Source organism: Orbicella faveolata, unplaced genomic scaffold, assembly GCF_042242905.1.
Source record: "Orbicella faveolata isolate gen_17 unplaced genomic scaffold, um_ofav_v1 contig_13, whole genome shotgun sequence".
NCBI lineage: Eukaryota > Metazoa > Cnidaria > Anthozoa > Scleractinia > Merulinidae > Orbicella > Orbicella faveolata.
Genome location: NW_028301540.1, coordinates 8917815 through 8937634, shown reverse-complemented (window position 1 = coordinate 8937634; position 19820 = coordinate 8917815). Strand labels below are relative to the sequence as shown.

Below are 19820 nucleotides of genomic sequence, written 5' to 3'. Positions count from 1 at the left end.
TATAGCAACAATGAAATATCATTCAATTCTTTATCCGTTATATTGTCACACTAATTAACGTACTAACAAACAAGCGACTTTGTCCAATTTAACGTCTTGCAATATCACGCTAGAAGCGAATCAGCTCCTTTTTTTAAAATAAAAATTAGTAAAAGAATTATGCATATATATATATTTTAAATTGATGAAAATCTTATTTCAAACGAAATCTAACTGCAACTCTGAGGAAGGAAAAATGAAACTTGAAAATGTAAACTCAAACTTAAACTTTAAACTATTTCAGGGCTCTTTTAATTGCGGGTTCTCCAGTAAATCTTGGAGACACCGTACCACCCATAGCTGTAAGCTACTAAGCGAACCCAGGCGTTTGTCCAGTTCTTAGCATTAATTATGTGTTTTAGAGCGATTACTGCTCCACTGTTCTTTCCCTTTATGTTTATTATTTTTCGTATGCTTAGCTGGTGTATGTCGGCAACATCTGCTAGCTCTGGAAGGTAAATTTGTGGAAGAGGTACGTTGTCGACGATCCGTTTGAAAAACCGCGAAACAGCTCTCAGGGTCTGCCGCATCTGTGGATATCTCCCCACTCTTGTTTCTATAATGTTCTCCAAAACATCTGGATTAAGGAAAGAACCATAGTCTCTATTACACCCGTTTGACTGACTTGCATGATCATTTTCCTGCTGTTCATATCCACATTCGTTATTGCTATCTTGCTCTTCATTTTCATGCAATCCGGTTCGGTCACCATGGGCTGTGTTGACGTCTGGAGCGTGTCGATCTGTTTTGGTATGGGACTGATATGCCCCATCCAATTCAGACTGTTGATCTTGGACGGGGGGGACACAATTATACTCTGTGTCGGGCGGCTCAGAACTTCGCATTTCTAGATGACTTCCCCCTGTTGTTTCTGTAACGTCCTCCAAAACATCAGGATTAATGTAAGCACCATAATCTGTATTACACTCGTTAAACTGACTTGCACGATCATTTCCCTGCTGTTCATATCCACACTGGTTATTCGTATCTTGCTCTTCATTTTCATGTAATCGGGTTCGGTTACCATGGGTTGTATTGATGTCAGGAGCGTATTGATCTGCATCGCTCTGGGACTGATCCCCTGGTTCATTTAAACCTGATGTGCTACCTAAATCGGACTGTTCATCTTGGACGGGGAAAGACAATTGTACTCTGTGTCGGAGCGATCAGAAATTGTTTCTTCTGCCAAGCACACATAATGCTCTCCAGCTCCCTCAGCGAAGTGACCTAGATAAAATGTCGCAATGGGACAGCCATTCGTAGGGGAAATTGTCTGCGTAGCCGTTGCACCGAGAGTGGAATATACAACAATTTGTTTATTAAATATATCAGCTGCTGCTTGGAGCGTTAAGTGATCACCATGTGTTCCATTGCGTGCCATTAATCGCAGATATTGGCTCCAAGGTGCGCCAGCGAATAATTCCAAAGGAGTCCCGTCTGGAGAGTTTGGATGCGACTCCAGAAATGACACAATCTCTTTTCTTAATGTTTCTGCAGACCGGAAGACGCCAATGTTCACAAGCTCATGAAAAAGTGCAGAAAATTGGCAGTTGCATCTTTGGGCGGGTCATAGCTGATTAAAAAGTTCATCTCAGACTGCATGTCAGTGAATTTCTCCCTATGATTTGAGAAAGGTATCAAATACTTCTTTTTGTGCATTTTCTTGCTACTCTGGCATGCGAGCTTTCTCTTCCTCTTTTCTTTGTCAAGTGTTGTACTTGTCATGTCATTAACGGAAATCCATTTAGTCAGAATCTTGGAAGAGCCAGCTGGAAATGTAAATAGAACTTTGTATTTACAAGTTTTTAAATTTCTCTTAAGTATTCTTGCTGTTAAGATAGACCTCTTGCTACCAATTTTTTTCGCCGCAGGGTAGCGAATGAGCACCTTTTCACCAATATCATAAACTGAAGGTGGATTGTTCCTCAGTCCCTTCTGGATCATGCGGTTTTCGCATCTTTTACTTGCCACGGAAGCAGCTTTCCATATTCGATTAACTTGTATATCATGGGATTCGTAATCTTTTGGTCGCGAAGATATCATCTCCTCGTAAGCTTCGTTCTCGACATTTCATTCTTGTGCAGTAGTGGCCTCTGACAGTTCATCTTTCCTGAAAGGTTTGCGCCCATAATAAACTTCAAAGGCAGCATGAGGAGCCTCATAGAGGGTTTTTTTGGACGCTGTTGGAAGCCTTGGTTGCTACAGACGCTTTACTAATATTCTTTTATTAATTTACAAATGTGTGAAAGGTAATTAACTAAATATGCATGTACGTTTCCGGCTCCCGCCGTGTGCAACATGTGTTGACGGTCTAAAGGCAGTCCAAAGCGTAAAGTCCTCTCGTTTTATTTTAAAAAATGATCCTGTTTTTGTTGATCGTTTTTGTTGATCGCCTCGGACTCGTTCTGCTACTCCCAGTAACGAAGTGACAAGCAACAAAACACACAGTGCATGTATTTGGCGGTAACACCAAGTAACTGTCTTTTTATTTCCCGCGTGCTCGCAAAAGTTTCGCAGCAACAATTAACAGCTCTCTTATCATTTGCGTGAGATTGCAAAACGTTTTTTGGCGTGTATCTCGCAGCAACGATGAACAACTCTGTTATCATTTAAGGCGCCTTAGCAAAAGACAGGGTTACTTTAGATATTTTAGCGCGTATCTCGGAGCAGCAACAATAAACACTCATATGTTCTGATCTCTAGATCTGTAATCCCCCGCAAGTAAATGGCGCGAGAACAATAGACATTCTACACAATGAACATCCTGTGAAAATATGTATTTGTTTAGAAACGTGACTGACGAATTACTTATGCATACCATATCTCAAGGTGTCACAGGTTTCAAGTTAGCATGCCGTGAAAATTACTCACCAGTAGCTAGCAGTTGTTTAGCGATGGACACTGCAGACACTGGTCAACGGGAAAAACGAATAGTTAAATCGCGCGAGCATACGACAGAAGAGAAACGAAAAAACCGAAGGGAGTGGAAAAAGAGAAAGCGCGAGGCCAAAAAGGCAAAGGTTAAATCACCTTCGACTCAAGGAGATCATGTGATTCCAAATGACAACGAGGAAACGCCTGTGGTCGCTCAGCCGAAGGCAACTTCATCCTCTCGAATTGTACCGAATCGAAGCATTTCACCCATGGTCAACACGGAACTGAATAATGCGAAAAAAGTTCCAGCAAAAACGGAATCCTGGCACTCGAGAAGCGCGTTGATGTTGCGCCTGGCTCAAGGAAAGTCCCAGAAAAAATCGGTGCAGAGTATCTCTCAATTCAAACGACCCGAAACTCAACACAGTCCACACAAGGCTGACAAGGGCGTATCTGAGCCGGTCTGCAGTCACGTTCAAACACAACAACTATTGCCTGGTCTGTCAAGGCCCTCAATACCTAAAGTCAAGAAACGGCTTGTTGTGAAGGAGATGAAATTAGAACTAAAAGAACTTAATCCTGGACATATCAATTATCTGAATCAAGAAAGTATTGGCAGTGGAAGCTACGGTCAGTGCTATCATGCCCGTTACAGGGGAATTGACGTAGTCGTGAAGAAGATGATTTACAGCGATACTGCAGAGGACAAACTGAGGGCGAAAAGGGATTTAATGCACGAGGCAGAGGTGATTACTGCACTTGGTGACCATGAAAGACTACCTATGATTGTAGGTGTCGTCACTACACAAGAGCCACTTTGTCTCGTCACACAGTTCCATGGTATAAATGGCACAAGTGGCACTCTTCATCATGCGGCGATCTCGAATATTATCACATCTCCAGAATGCCTTGATATCTTTGTTGAGATTTGCTCTGCATTAAAGCATGTCCATTCAAAAGGTTTCCTCCACAACGATATCAAGGCTAATAATGTCGTCCTCGAAAATAGAGCAGATTCCGATAGATGCACTCCTATCCTCATCGATTTCGGAAAGAGTAGCAAAGCTTCTGTCAATTTTCCACCGGCTTCCGCTAACAAAAAGAGAGCGCATGAACACGGGAAAAGCTATTTGGCCCCGGAAGTATTAAAATACCGACAGTACAGCACATCCAGTGATGTGTACTCCTTGGGACGAATGCTAAAGGCTGTGTCCAAAATCATGGGATTTTACCACAGTGTACGCGTCGTAGTAAAATCTGCAACAATGGAAGCTCCTTCCGATAGAGCTGAACTGGACCAATTACTTACTAGACTTGCTGATATCCACCTGTGATTTGCATTACAGTCTACTCCTTATATAGCTATTATTTTCTAAACACAGAATTGTAAAAGCACTGTTGAGAAAACAGTTACAGCTACAGAAGTGGCCTGACGCGTAAATAGCGCGCGCGCTCAGAAACATTTTTAATTTACCATTATCGCGGGTAGCTTTGACAGTTTAGGGCTAGCAGTTGTTGTGTTTTTAAAAGAAGTTCGTGTCGTTTACCGTTTTTTGAAGTATTTTGGCTTGATTAACGAAGAGTTGTCCGTCTACCGCTCACGCACAAGCAATATATAATAATAAATAATATCCCAAAGGCCTTCGCGCCTGAAAATTGTTTGTGCCAAATAAATTGCCACGTGGGTTCTGTGCTCAAGTCCAAAAAACCTGGGAGACTTCATTACAACCCTATCAATAACCCAGAACCAGAGTTTCCATTACTATAAGTGGGCTGAATAGTTCTTATTGCAGTTGAGCCTGTGGTCAAACATTCCTTTGTTCAAAAAGGTATACAAACGAGGCGAACGGGTCAATGCAAAGCAAAATTGACCCTTTCGCCTTGTTTGTATGTCAAACCGCTGATAACTTCAATGACAGCTATCGCGGTGTTCTGCGGCTCCAAAGAGTCTGACCTCGTCCCCAGGCTCTCTCTCCTCTGCCTCCTTTGAGGGGGCGTAATTCCCCCCTAGTTTTTCCTCTCGCTCTTCCCCAAGTACGCCAAGCGCCTGCAACAGGCTAGACTGGGAAGTCCAGAACCACTGCTTTATCCAAGTTTTCCCCCGTGACGTGAGAAGATGTGTGTGACAGAGGGCGAGTGACAATAGATTATTGTGCAATTTGGAACTACTTACCATTTCTTGCTATAATAATATATTTTTAATAAGTCCATAGAAAGGATTCTGACATCAACACATTAATTACAAATTCAATTCGCGTATTTTTGGTCACAATCATGCATGAACGTACCAACGTGTAATTGTCCGCCACCCGCGACCCGTGCCGTCACACGCGCACACTTCGCAATTCGTTGTCAAAGCAATTATTACTTGAAACAGATTGCGCATTTCCCCGTTTACAACTTGGAAACTGGTGTTTGTTGTGGTCAGTGGAAACGAGTGACCGCTGACCATGGATCGGCTAAGTCGATTAAACACTTTCACTAGTTAAAATACAAGCTTGAACACAAAGGACAATAATTGGATTAAGCTTTATATGGAATTATTTTGGCCCATGGCGCCCTTTTCAAAACCATATACAAAGTTAGCTCGATGTCGCAACAGATATTCGGCCCGTGAACACTGCAGCGAATGGCCAGCTTGTAATGGCGAGCAAAGACGCGACTGCAAGCTCACTGTTGTTACATCAAGTGTTTTCCCCTCAGTTAGACCCAGAGAAGAACTGGTACGCTTTGAATTCCGATTTGTGTTGTGGAAAACCATCCGTTTTTTGTTCTACTGTGTCTGCAAAAGCATTTCCCGAAGAATACAAGCAAGTAGCCCTAAGGAATTTGCGCGGCAAAGATGGAACCGTCGCGTCTTTCCGCTGGTTTTGCTCGCATCGAAGCAGCGAAAAAGTTCATGTAGCGTCAGCCTTTGGCCTTCTGCTCGGAATTCTTCGATTGAAATCTTGGTCGAGTTGCCATTTCATGAAGTCTGATTACTTCAAAGCGGTCGTATCTTCGATCAATTCCCGTGGCTTACACTGCAATTCACTTGGGGACGAGAGCGGAAAATTGGCCCAAATGCAAAGCCAGGAAGGAGTGCTAGATTCCCAGCCCAGAAAGCACGAAGATATTGATATTCCGACACCACCAAGCACGCCAAGACTGTCCGAAGGAAGAAGCCCGCCAAATCGTGAAAGCCCGCCAAATAGGGAAAGCCCGCCAACAGCGCAAAGTCCGGACGATTTGGCCAAACCAGCTCGGAAGAAGAAAAGATCTATCGAGCAGCTAAAAGTTGACCATGACCTCTCCCCAGCCAGCAAAAGGAGAAAAGTGAGAGAAGCTGCAACCGCAGTCATGAAAAGCATCAGCCAAGTGTGCGAAGAAAGCGGGGACACGCTGGGTGCCGTGCTCGGAGAATGCTGTCTCATGACAGGAAAAGATGGTAGCGATGCCCAGGAGACAGTCAGGGCCGTATTTGATGTGATGGTCAAAGAAAAGGGCGTCCAAAAGTCTTTCAGTAAACTTTTGTCAGAAGAAGTTTGGGAAAAAAGAGTTGAGTGTATGAGGGTCCCTGACTGGATTTACCTGCTGTTCAAGCTCAAGTCACGACTGTCTGACAGTGGTTGGCAAGAGTTGACAAATCTGACTCAACTTGGGAGGACTGGGGTAAGTATGGTCGAGCAAAGTGTTTTCATGATGTAAGGTTATTAAAACTCAAGGATTAATTATTGTAGTAAACGCTTTTCCGCATTTCCCATATTGATTGCCTTTGACTATTTGATTCCTGTTAGTGAATTTTTTTTGCTTGCATATGATTGGTTGAAACCTGACATTGCAAATGGGCTCGTACCAAATTTACAGTTAATGGAACACACCTATTGGGTGATGATGTGAGACACCTGGACAATGTAGTCAATTTGGTTAGCAGGCCTGGTTTAATTTCACTTGCATTATTTTAAATGACATGCAAACGCCTTTCTAAGGAGGACAGCCAGAGCTTGTCCTTTCACTGTATATTTTAATATTTCTGTTGGAAATCAGATATATTTTTAAACATAATTAAATTTTGGCATGGGTTTCTAAGACAAAAATATTAATTTTTGTAGAAAAAATCAGACGAACCGATCATCCCGATTAAAAACAACATTGCTGCACTGCGAAAGGGTCTTTTCGATGTCACAAGAATGTTGATGGATGTGGCAAGTCTGCCCAATGAAGTTCCAGGTTATGAGGTGAACCTAGAAAATGTTGCTGTCTGGATCATCAGAGAGATGCGTCTACACGGCTCACTTCCTGATGATATTGTTTTCAATCTTAAAGTTGATGGACGCCCTTTCTTTGGTAATTGAATGGCTATCATTTATAATTTTGCTTTAATTAAAAAGAACATGTCAATCTTTCTAAAACTGTTAATGACTGCATGGATCATCATCTTACATAAAACTCTATTATATTACAGGCAAAGATCAAGTTGCAGTTGGGATTGTTCCCCTTGATGCCAAACATCGGTCCTCTCAGAGTGCAAAGTCAGTTTATCCCCTGGCTATAGCCAACTGTAAGGAAAAGAGGTAATTTATACTTTTCCACTGCAGGCCAGAACCATATTTAAGCTATTTTATTATCTCACTTTGTATAATTCTTTAAAAAATGTAGTAATAATATTTTGACGGTATTTTGTGCGGTCTTAGTACCTGACCCTTATTGGCAGTGAGGATAGAGGACTTTTATCTGTTTCAAATCTTGTAATCTTGTTATGTTACTTGCCACAGTTACAATGATGTGGAAAGCAGACAATAAAAACTGAAATTTCAATAAAGGGTATGCAACCAATAATTTATTATGAGTGATCTGGGTCGTTAGAATGTTTGTGTACATAAAGCTGCTGACAGTTGGTGAATAGTATTTGGGAGAGTTTCAAGTCTTATTAATAAGTAACTATCTTTAATTAAGACAATATAAGGTGGACAGGTTATTAACGAGTATGAATCTACATGTACATGTATGTGACTACGATTATTTGCCTATCTTGCATTTTCAAGGGAAGATCTCAGGAAGCTGTTCTTAAATTTAAACAAACAGAAGGACAAGCTTAAAAAGATGGGGATTAAAGTGGATGGCAAACACTATCGTATACGCTTTAAAGGTACTGGATCCAAAAGCTAGATGATTTTAAAATCCATTTATTAATCAATATTAATTAATTAAATAACTGGGGACGCCTATTTATGAACATTAAAAAAATAGCAACTCAAGATGATGCATACATAGAGGTATACTGAATGGCATTAGCTGTCTAAGAGACTTTCATGTAACATGATGCCAAAGCTAGCAAAGCAAGTGATCTGTAAAATTTAAAGTATTTGTAACCAATCTGCACGGAGCTCCATTAATAGTAATGCAAAACCAAAGCAAATTGCTGTATTTAAACTCCATTGAAAACTGCTCAGTTATTAAACTTATACTTCGTCAATTTGCTTTGTATACAGTTACTCTTGATTACAAAGGTTTGGTGTTGCTGATGGCAAAGATCAATGATGAAGATTTTCAGCTTGGTGGACAAGGCCTTGCTCTAGAATTCTGCATTTTCTGCTTGGCATGGAGAGTAAGTTTTTTGAATGTACAGTACATTTTGAAATGTCCAAATATAAGAATGTGCTGGTAGAACTCTTTTGAAACTGTGATAATTTTACCAGGTAATGTTTCAATGGTCATACTTTAAAGGGTAGTAGGGCTCACTTAAAAGCAGAATTGAGCCATGGTGTTGTAAGCAGGTGTAATGTCCAGCTAGTATAAACACAACATTTTCCACAATATTTTTTGTTGGTCCTTCTCCAGTGGCTGTTTCAGTTTGACTGGTCTCCTCATTTATTGAATTTTTGAAATAATTCTAATAGATTGTATCTATTCTTATTCCACTATAATAGGCATGTGATTGTGATTTAGGGATGCACGAAGTCTGTCTGGAACACTTCAGTCAAACAAAGGCAAACATTGGCGGGTAATATATATATAGAAAATTTGTGGTAACTAAATCACAGGATGTATTCGGACGGTCCTGCTGATTTCATTTTATTTCTTATTTTCAACTATTGTAGTCAAACTATGAAGAAGTAATTAAACGTGTTATTAATGATATATAATATATGGTTAGGAAATGGTCGTAAATAAACAATTTATTCAGTAGAAATAATGTGTTATATGGCTGGGTATTTCTGCTTGTCATTTTTTTTTAGCTGAAGTGCACCACCGTAAGTACCTTTATTTAATTAATCCTTATAATGTAATGTACTTTTTTTAAGCTTTAAAGGGCTGCAAGATGACTTAACATGCCTCCTTGACGAGGATCTTTCTACCATGAGTCTTTGTGCTTTGCACTGCGAGATGCGAAACACTGAGCAGGTGCTGAAAAGTGTTGGATTGCTGGCCTATCAGATTGGCTCACTTCCAGAATGCAATGCCAAACTTTCTGATTACGGTCCATCCAACTTCAAGGCAGATAGGATCACTGTTAAGTTGAGACCTGGACAAGAAACAGCTCCTGGACGAAATAATGTGTCTTTTGCCTCCTGTTCAGGTTACTCTAAAATCATAATTTCTACTATTTTAATTTGTCTATTAGGTTACAAAAGATTTCAATCTTGCCAAACAGCACTAGATTTCTTCACCTTTGTGCCAAGCACTTTTATTTCAACTGTTTTCAATGTCAAAAACTGAATCAAAAGAGACTGTATCACTATGGCAAAATGGTTTTAAAACTAAATTTGTCTCAAAAGTCATTATAATTAGCAATACTAACAAAATATTTGGTCCATCACAACTGGCGGGTGACACGCATCCTACAGTTTGATGTAATATGAAATAGTTAATCAAGTAACGGAACTAATAAAATATTTTGTCCATCAGAACTGGCGGGTGACACGCCTCATACAGTTCAATGTAACATGACCATGAAATAATTAATCTATTAGGTCTATTAGCAATACTAATAAAATATTTTGTCCATCAGAACTTGTGGGTGACACGCCTCATACAGTTCAATGTAACATGACCATGAAATAATTAATCTATTAGGTCTATTAGCAATACTAATAAAATATTTTGTCCATCAGAACTGGCGGGTGACACGCCTCACACAGTTCGATGTAACATGACCATGAAATAATTAATCTATTAGGTCTATTAGCAATACTAATGAAATATTTTGTCCATCAGAACTGGCGGGTGACACGCCTCATACAGTTCGATGTAACATGACCATGAAATAATTAATCTATTAGGTCTATTAGCAATACTAATAAAATATTTTGTCCATCAGAACTTGTGGGTGACACGCCTCATACAGTTCAATGTAACATGACCATGAAATAATTAATCTATTAGGTCTATTAGCAATACTAATAAAATATTTTGTCCATCAGAACTGGCGGGTGACACGCCTCACACAGTTCGATGTAACATGACCATGAAATAATTAATCTATTAGGTCTATTAGCAATACTAATGAAATATTTTGTCCATCAGAACTGGCGGGTGACACGCCTCATACAGTTCGATGTAACATGACCATGAAATAATTAATCTATTAGGTCTATTAGCAATACTAATAAAATATTTTGTCCATCAGAACTTGTGGGTGACACGCCTCATACAGTTCAATGTAACATGACCATGAAATAATTAATCTATTAGGTCTATTAGCAATACTAATAAAATATTTTGTCCATCAGAACTGGCGGGTGACACGCCTCACACAGTTCGATGTAACATGACCATGAAATAATTAATCTATTAGGTCTATTAGCAATACTAATGAAATATTTTGTCCATCAGAACTGGCGGGTGACACGCCTCATACAGTTCGATGTAACATGACCATGAAATAATTAATCTATTAGGTCTATTAGCAATACTAATAAAATATTTTGTCCATCAGAACTTGTGGGTGACACGCCTCATACAGTTCAATGTAACATGACCATGAAATAATTAATCTATTAGGTCTATTAGCAATACTAATAAAATATTTTGTCCATCAGAACTGGCGGGTGACACGCCTCACACAGTTCGATGTAACATGACCATGAAATAATTAATCTATTAGGTCTATTAGCAATACTAATAAGATATTTTGTCCATCAGAACTGGCGGGTGACACGCCTCATACGGTTCAATGTAACATGACCATGAAATAATTAATCTATTAGGTCTATTAGCAATACTAATAAAATATTTTGTCCATCAGAACTGGCGGGTGACACGCCTCATACAGTTCGATGTAACACAAAAGAAATAAACACACAGGTTAATGTTTTGTCCATCAGAACTGGCGGGTGACACGCCTCATACAGTTCGATGTAATACTTGTACAGGATATGGAATAGGACAGGGTAAGATACTGTAAGGTAACACACAAAAATGAAACAACAGTTGGAAGAATAAGAAACAAGAGCAAAATAATTATGCACATTTTTAATTATTAAGATTAGTACAGATCATTTTGGCGAATCGTACAGCGCCTAGAGCAGGCATGGATAGGCGCTATATAAATATTTATGTATTATTATTGTATTAATTATATATTTCTACAAATTTGGTGGTATGAACAAATGGCCTTATTTTCAGGGGAGAGTCAACTTTCATGGTTGCTTTGTGCAATTTGTAGATAAAATTGTATTTTAGTACTCAAGTTACAAAGGAATTAGCTGTTCCATGACATGAATATAAACATTTCAATTTCACTGTGTGGTTGTTGGCCCCATTAAGGCGGTGGTGTCATTGGAGCATTGTCTCATAATAAAGTGTATTTTAAGTGTTTCCCTAGGGCAAAAGGTAGGTTATTTGTAAATTAATGAACTGTCCTGTAAACAGGGCTCTTTTGTAAACATTACAAGTACAAGTAAAAACAATCTTGTAACTGTGTTTTCAGGAAACACTGAACGGCAGCTATTGGCATCCATTGAAGACATTGTGGAAGAGTCTCTGCCTAATAAAAAACTAGCTGACCATTTCCAAGACCCTGAGGCAGCCAAACTTTGCATCCTTAACAAAATAGCATTTTGTGAGACACGACAAAAGGTGCCATTATGTCCTGTTTGTTCTGTTTTGATCTTGTGTACATTAATTCTTTAACCAAACAAAATCAACGTGAAATGGTAGAACAACAATCATAATCATATATCTAGGTATTGTTACTCGTGATATGCTTGTTTTAATCTCTAAATGGCTTGGTCGAGTTTTAAATTATACACTTTTTACTTGAATTTTAGTATTTGGCTGAAGCTTTTTTCATCTTTTGTCTTGTAGTACTATCAGGAAATGATGGAAAGTGGGATTTTTGTCCGTGACTTTGGCACCAGACTTGAAGAAATTAACTTGACAAATTCAGGTATTACAATGGGTTATACGTTTTTTTATTAATTCCCTTTCACATGTCACACTTTTTTATGAACCATTATTCCTATTCCCAGAGGCCATAATTTTAGTAATATATGTAAACTAATGTATTCACCTGTTTGAATTCAGTTACATGGTGCAATAGAATGCTGGATATTGCAGTTGGGTGTGTTTAAATATGACCTATTTGACATGATATTTCTTTCCTATTATATATACAGGAGTCAGCAAGGAGCTTGAATTACAGATGAAATTCTGGAAAGAGAAACAACAAGATATTGAAAGTCAATTCAAACATCTCTACAGGCCTATGCAGTCAAACAAAGGCCAAAACATTAAGGGGAAGAAGTCAAAGAAAGTGGATCACACCAACAAACAACTAAGTTACTATGCAGGCAAATTGACAAAGGAATTTTTAATCAAGGTTAGACTTATTGCATTTAATTTCTGTTCACTGATTAATTTTCGAATATACTGCAAATCACAGCATACAAAAAAAGAGTAGTTAAATAATTATGTAGTATTTAATTTATAATTATTTTAATATAATATTTCCAGATCCTTAGCACAAAAATGATATGTTAATCTCAACTCAATGCAGGCTTTTTCACTTCAGACTAATAGCAGAGCCTGACTTTTAACTTTGAACCCTAATAATATACTAATTGCAGGTGTGTTCACTGTGGAAAGAAATTGCATATGTTACGAGGGACAGAGAGTTCAAGGAAGATGAGGAACATCTTATCGATATTTTTGATGTAAAGGTTTGTGATACCTATTCTTTTGATTGAAGACTGCTCACTTTAAAAGAAACTTCTTGATATATGTATATGTATATAGATAAACAAAATTCATTTATATATATCTATATCTATATGCTCAAACTGGATTACATGTAGGTGAATCTTTGCTTATGTCATTGATTACATTTTTCCTCATTAACATACGACTTTGCACATACAAGGCATCATGCTAGATACAAATTGACTACAAACATTTCAAGAGCTTGTGAAATTTAGTAATTGGTGAAAGTTTTGGCTCTTTGGGTGTAATATGCGATGAGAAATTGGCTTTCAACAGTTGCAAAATTTCTGGGTGGCAAAAGTGCTAATGAGCTCGTACATTCTTTGTAAAATTTTGAGTTTTTAAACCCGCGTTGCACCAAAAGTATTCCATACATCGGGTGCAAATTCCTTGGGACAGTTAAGTGTGTTATACCCTTTCAATATTCATAAGTAAAGTTTCTGTAGCTCCATCAGAAACTCCATATTGTAAACAAAGATTCTCCTATACTGCATGTGACACGAAAACTTTGTAAGACATTGTATCTCTCCTCCTTAGTTAAACAACTGATGCCCACACACTTTGTTGTTGACTGTAATGTTCAATTTTTTCAGTGTAAAGAGTGGGGGTTCCTTCTGTTAGAGATGTTTGGGACAAGCCTTGGAACAGGTGATTATGGCCACCTCACTGTGGAGCACATACCAATGCTTTTTCGGATGCATCGCTCATTACACCACTTGTCCAACCAGGGTTATGAGGCTGGACACAAGCTCCAAAGGCTGCTCTACTTAAGAGCAACCTCTCACGACTCATCAAGCAGTACTTCCTCAGGTAAGTTGAGATTCCAGTCTAAATGTTCACACAAATGATGTGGAAGTAGCAGGATTAATTCTTACTATTAACAGGTACTTGTGCTTTTTTCTTATGCTATAGTGGACCAAATCCTCACCCATATTTATACAGAGATGCTACTTGATATGAGGCGAGCATTCAGAGAGGCTAGACAGTCCATTACATCTGGTAATATACATGATTGTCTACAGATAGGCTTGTATTACAGGAGGGCTCCCAAGGAGTCAGTCACACCTCCAAACATGCACTGATGATAAAAAAAACCTTGATGAAAATGTCAACTCTAAGACCTGATTCCAGAAAATTCCTTTTTTTTCTTTACATCAACATAGTGCAATTAAAAGTAGGCAAATTCTTTACTTCTTTAACTTTCTTCTTTCAGGAGAGAAGCTGTTCTACTACAGAGGGTGTGGCTGGAAAGCTAAAAGAATGGTTTGGAGTGAAGAAGACAGAGAATGGATTGGAAAAATGGATGAGCTATTTACTAATCTGTTTGGTCCAGACTATTGTGAATACGAGTACACAGAGATGACAAAACACTGTGTGGTGGTACCAGGCCAATTTCCACTCATTGATAACAACCATGAAGAGTGGGAAAGAAAACCAGCCAGCAAACCAGCCACAGAACCAAAACCCCAAAGCAGCAACACTCTCGGAGTGGCACCAGCACCAGAGACAACATCACCACAACAGGATGACAGCAGCACAGGCAGAGACATGCCAAAAGAAGCAGCAGCGTTAACAACACAGCAGCATGGCAGCAACACTGCCCTAGTGGCACCAGTACCTGTAGCAGAGGCAACAACACAGCAGCAAGGCAGCAGCAAGCACACAGCCACAGCAATGGCAGCATCAACTCTGCAAAACAGTAACAACAGCTGCCCCTCAGACCAAGTAAAACCTGATAATGTAGCCTGGCACAGTAAAGAGATTTTGGAAAATCTCAGTGTTCTTACTCGTGGTGAAAGAGCATCTTTGAAACTTCCTGAAGTTGCCTTCATTTCAAAGCAAGACATTCAGCTTGTTCAGAGTCCAAATGAGGTCAGTAACCCACTGCTAGTCAATCTTCGTCCAGCAGAAAGTGCAGTGACACATGCCGTACAGCTTTTGAAAGAACTGTCAGGTACTAGAACTGTGGGGACTATTAATGTTGACAGATCTGATGATGGGGATGAAGATGACAAAGCTACAGTGACTATGGGCAGACTAGGAACTTTCACTAAAGAATCAGTTGGCTTATATCAGACTATGTGTACTCTAGCTTCAGAAGCTGTCAGTTTCAGAGAAGAAGAAAGGTGGCTTGCAAACAACAGCAGCCCTGTATCAGACCTTAACAAAGTCAGAGATGTACTGTGTAACTCTAGGCCTAATGAGCAGATTATTAGGCAAGGCACATACATTATGGATGCTAATGACTTTAGCACTCTAGCTTGTGAACATTATGTTAATGGTTTCGCTATAGACACAGTATGTTTGAAATTTCTTGAGGACAGCAAGCCCACTAATCTAGTGTACCTCTCATCGTACAGCCAAACCTGGGCAAAACAAGGACCACGGTACTTCAGCCAAATGGTGATGCCCTTCTTTGGCCACTGTGCTGTGCAAGATGCCACATACATTTTGTCACCTTTTCATTTTGATTCACCACAACACTGGGGATTGCTGTGCTTCGATGTAGCAAGCAGAACTGTCCATTTTGATGACGGACTCAAGATTGACCAACCAAGAGACATTCTAGTAGTTGTTAAGAACATGCTAACTGGCTTTCAGCTTCTCTCCCACAATGACTGTTTTCAAGAGGAAAATTGGAACAAACCCAAATTGGATCTCCCTTTACCACGCCTCAACATGCCGCATCAAACTAAAACCGGAGAGGGATCTGCGAGCTGTGGTGTTGGTGTGATTTTCTTGGTGAGAGATATCATAAAAAGCAGAAACTGCCTTCCGTCATTTCAGTGGACATTTAAGAACATGGCCAGTCTGAGGAAAGATTTAATGGCTCTTATTGTTCAATGGAAAAAGTAGAGGTCAGTGTATTGGGTGTACCTAAATTATATTTATATCATTGTGTGATTCCAGAAAATATCCATAATATCCACGCAGAAGGTTTTTTGGTTTGAGCCCACACCCTCCAGAAATTTTGAGTTGAGCTTGGTACATTCAGTTACAATTTTTACCTTTTAAACCCCCTCCCCACCCTCTCCCTCTCAGAATTTTCAATGACCTTCCTTCATGTGGGTATAGATATTTTTGGGAACTGCACATTTCATAATGTTATTAAAAATTGCATTTTTCTATATATAGTCTCAGGACCATTTGGCCATGCTCAGTTAGATTGTACAAGTGTGGCCACCATATAAGTTCAACTTCTCTTGTGGCTCTTTTCTCTCCATACCCAACAATTAATGAAGACTTTGATGAGGGCCTTTTCCTTTTTTGTCCGGGAACATAAACCCTTTGTTTTGCCCTCTTAATTTCTTCCTCTGCAGACAGGCCTTCTTCTTCTTCTTCTTCTTCTTCTTCGCACATCTCATTTCCTGAGAATAGCACTTCTGTGTTTAGGGATGCCAAGTCTTGTTCCTCTATTGCATCTAAAAATTTTTCCAGATACCAGATTTTATACGAAAGCTTCATTGTAGAGGCTTGATAACAGGGCTGTGCTTTGTGACACACCTCTCGCACAGAGTTCAATTGAACATTTATCCTCCCAATAAGGTACTCAAAGTATGCCTTTGGTACTTGATGGCAGTCAATTTTAATCCATCTCCCTAGAAAACAGGAAAAAGTCTTTAATGATAGGAAATAAGAGGGAGGTTGGCATAACTGCCCATGGATGGGGGGGTTTAGCAGTCAGTGGTTGTCTTGGTACTTGTGATCTCGCTGTTCCCAGATAGGGTTAATTGTTTTGGTTTCTTAACTCGCGGTTGGCAATTTAGTAGTGCATATGACAAAGAATTTCATTGAATATGTCAAATCCCTACCCTCTCACCCCTCTCACACGGACTATCAATTATTTTGTTCTTTCCATAGTAGTACCATGCCATGTACATAAGAAGACAATGCCGTGTCCATAAACAAGTCTTATGGGAGCTACTGTGTTTGCAACCGTGTCTCAGACAAGCCATCAGTGCACCACTGGATAACATCCTCGAAAATGACTCCACCATTTGAAATAAAGTTTTGTCTTTTTGGACTATGCTGACTCGTTTTCACGGTTTGGGGGGTAAGGGGTGGGGGAGGGGGGGCGGTAGTTTCTGAACTATTTAAAACTTCATCACACGAGTTGTAGGTAATAAAAAGCTGGAGGCGGTTTCCGCAATTCCCAACAATCTTGCGCTACCAAAACCTGAAGGACGCTTGACAAATCGCAAATCTGCTGTTTTACGCAAGCCGGTCGAAAACCCACATTTCGGTTCCCCTCACAGAAGGAATAGTCTGCTGTTGAAGTCTAGTATTAGAAAAATGACCTATTCTTTTTTCATCAAAACAATGCAGCAATTCATGCAAGATATTGGCACTAGTTTTCATGTACAAGGTAATTACAGTATGTAAAATATTTACCTGGAAGACGAGGATGAAATGTGGAGTTTATCCTTTCCACTAGGCCGGCAATCCATATCTTGTATCCTTGCAACATTTGCGGGGGCAGTCGGTCTCGTGGTTTCGGAACGCTCGCCATTTTTCCTTCCTGGTCTTTAAACACGGGTAACAATTCATTTTCGTTTTCATGGCGTTCCCTCGCGTGTTTAGTCAACGAGTAGAGCGTCTTGAACACTTTTTTACAGGACGAGCAATCCACCGTGTAAACGGACATTGTGAAAAGCGAGTAGCCTTGAAACCCTGATATACCAGCTGTTTCATATATTTCCGCGGGTTTCGTTTAGCCGATTACGTCAGCATTAAGTGACCGGAAATGCTGTATTTCCAATACCATTTTCTACCAAAATCAGGCTGGACATTATGGCCTCCTACACTGGGAAGAGTACTGTCAGTCTTTCATGACAGTCTGTTTAAATGATTAACATCCTCGACATTTTAACTCTGCTACAAGTTCCACTCGTAATATCGAGCAGAACAATCAAAGGAGATGTGTAAACCACACTAGCCTGGTAGAAAATTACTCGATCTAACGCGTACCAGCCGCCAACCAAAAGAGATGAAAAACAAAAAGATAGAACAAAGGCTAATTGGGAAAGTAAACTCTTTAAGAACAGGACTAACCAGGTTTAGTGAAAGTCCGACCGTACAAAGACATTTTCTAGGAATTTTGTCTCGGAAATCGCCCTTCCTTTGGGTTGGGAGTTCTTTTAAGTTGACGTGTGATTTACATTGCACAAATCGCTGGGTTTAATCGCCGAGTTCGGGTTTCATAGATTCGCAAAGCGTTGACGTGTGAGTGATATTACGCGTTCATTCAGCAGAGCATTTACCCGATTCTTACTGTGAGATCTGTCACCAGCTTCTATTGTCTTATCTTTTGTCGGGATCAAAGTTCGGTCACTTGAAATGACCGAGCGTCAAGTATCTAGGGCTCGCGGGTCGTCATGCTTCCAAGATAGCTCCTCCTTAACTTCTTGATTTAATGCTCTTGCGTATTCTGGTAAACATTTTGCCCAGTTCACTCCTGTTTTCCGCATAGTCAATAAATCGTACATAATCTTTTTCTTAAATGTTCTGTGGGCCCGTTCTACTTTTCCCTGTGACTGCGGGTGGTATGGACGCCCTTTAATTACTTTAATACCAAGCTTCTTGCACAGTCTATTGACAGCACCGTCGAATTCTCGCCCCTGGTCGTGCTGTATGACGCGAGGAGGCCCATGCTCTTTGTAAACGTTTGAAAGCGCCGCCGCGATCGAGCTGCTTTTCTTCCCCTCCAGTGGAAAAAGCCAATGGTACCGGCTAAATACATCTAAATCGGACAAGACATACTTGAATACTTTTCCTTTTCACTTGACTGGTATACTTTCCATGCTTACTAAGTCCACCTGATGGCGGATTTGTACAGCTTTAGCGCGTACTGGCTTTAAAGCAGCTTTGTTTTGGAATCGAACATTCAGTCGTTGATGTAGGCGCGACTTTCCAAGCACACTTCTGACGTCTCTTTCTCCCACGCCACTACAGACATCTTTTAGATGGTGATAGATTTTCCTCACACCCGCACCTTTTGTTGCCTTGAATGCTTTCGCTACAATGCTCGATACAGCTGATTTTTTCATTATTGGCTTACCATCGTAGCATACCTTACCCCCTTTCAGAGATACATGGTCGCGATTTCACCAAAACCATACAAGAGCGGATTTCTGCTTGGTGGTTCTTTGCTTCAATGGGACGTTAAATTTTCCTTTGAGCAACTCGAGAAATGTCTCATACGTCTCATCGTCGAGTGATGAAATTGCGGAAATTTGTTGCACGTTACTGGCAATGGTTATGAATAAAAACCAATACCACAATATGGTGTTCATGGTCGACTAGAACGAAGACGTGACCAGCATTGGTATACTAAGTCTTATCGAAACGACAGAGGAATGTGTTACTTTGGTTTCAGATTACTACTGATAAACAGTGGCCTGCGGTCGGTCAACTGACCCCTTACTGACCTCTACAAACTTTTCGTGAAAAAAATATATTTTTGCCAAGTTTGTCATACATGGATGGAAAGTTGCGTTTCCTGCCACAAAAAACAATTAACATTAACAAAATGGCAATGTTGCTCTAACATTGTCTTAAGCAGATATATTTTAGATATATTTATATCCCTTACCCTACATTGATAAAATGGCATATTCTTTTATATTCTTGCACAAGCCATCCCTTACTTCCAATTATTTTCCGAGTTATCATTTATGTATAAAATCAGGCTTTTTAAGATCTTAGTGTACAGCTTAATTTAAAGA

The 19820-nt window shown here is 39.7% G+C and overlaps 3 protein-coding genes across 3 annotated transcripts; 2 read left to right on the top strand and 1 right to left on the bottom strand.

Moving 5' to 3' along the window:
• The first annotated feature begins 2192 nt into the window (after positions 1 to 2192).
• LOC149114873 (serine/threonine-protein kinase 10-like) lies at positions 2193 to 4247 on the top strand. The gene is made up of 2 exons (XM_089284471.1): positions 2193 to 2805; positions 2878 to 4247. Exon 2 carries the CDS (start codon positions 2934 to 2936, stop codon positions 4245 to 4247), a length of 1314 nt encoding a protein of 437 aa, XP_089140597.1. The 5' UTR covers positions 2193 to 2805; positions 2878 to 2933.
• LOC110059759 (uncharacterized) lies at positions 4246 to 17122 on the top strand. The gene is made up of 16 exons (XM_089284473.1): positions 4246 to 6564; positions 7005 to 7239; positions 7358 to 7466; positions 7938 to 8041; positions 8385 to 8500; positions 8823 to 8896; positions 9198 to 9472; positions 11220 to 11285; positions 11825 to 11973; positions 12202 to 12283; positions 12513 to 12715; positions 12963 to 13055; positions 13689 to 13905; positions 14008 to 14094; positions 14309 to 15953; positions 16957 to 17122. The coding sequence occupies exons 1-15, from the start codon at positions 5557 to 5559 to the stop codon at positions 15949 to 15951; spliced, it is 4461 nt and encodes a 1486-aa protein (XP_089140599.1). The 5' UTR covers positions 4246 to 5556; the 3' UTR covers positions 15952 to 15953; positions 16957 to 17122.
• On the bottom strand, positions 12692 to 19502 carry LOC149114872 (uncharacterized). Its single transcript, XM_089284472.1, has 2 exons — positions 17488 to 19502; positions 12692 to 16694 (listed from the first exon to the last, which is right to left on the bottom strand). The coding sequence occupies exons 1-2, from the start codon at positions 17738 to 17740 to the stop codon at positions 16204 to 16206; spliced, it is 744 nt and encodes a 247-aa protein (XP_089140598.1). The 5' UTR covers positions 17741 to 19502; the 3' UTR covers positions 12692 to 16203.
• Positions 19503 to 19820: the final 318 nt, after the last annotated feature.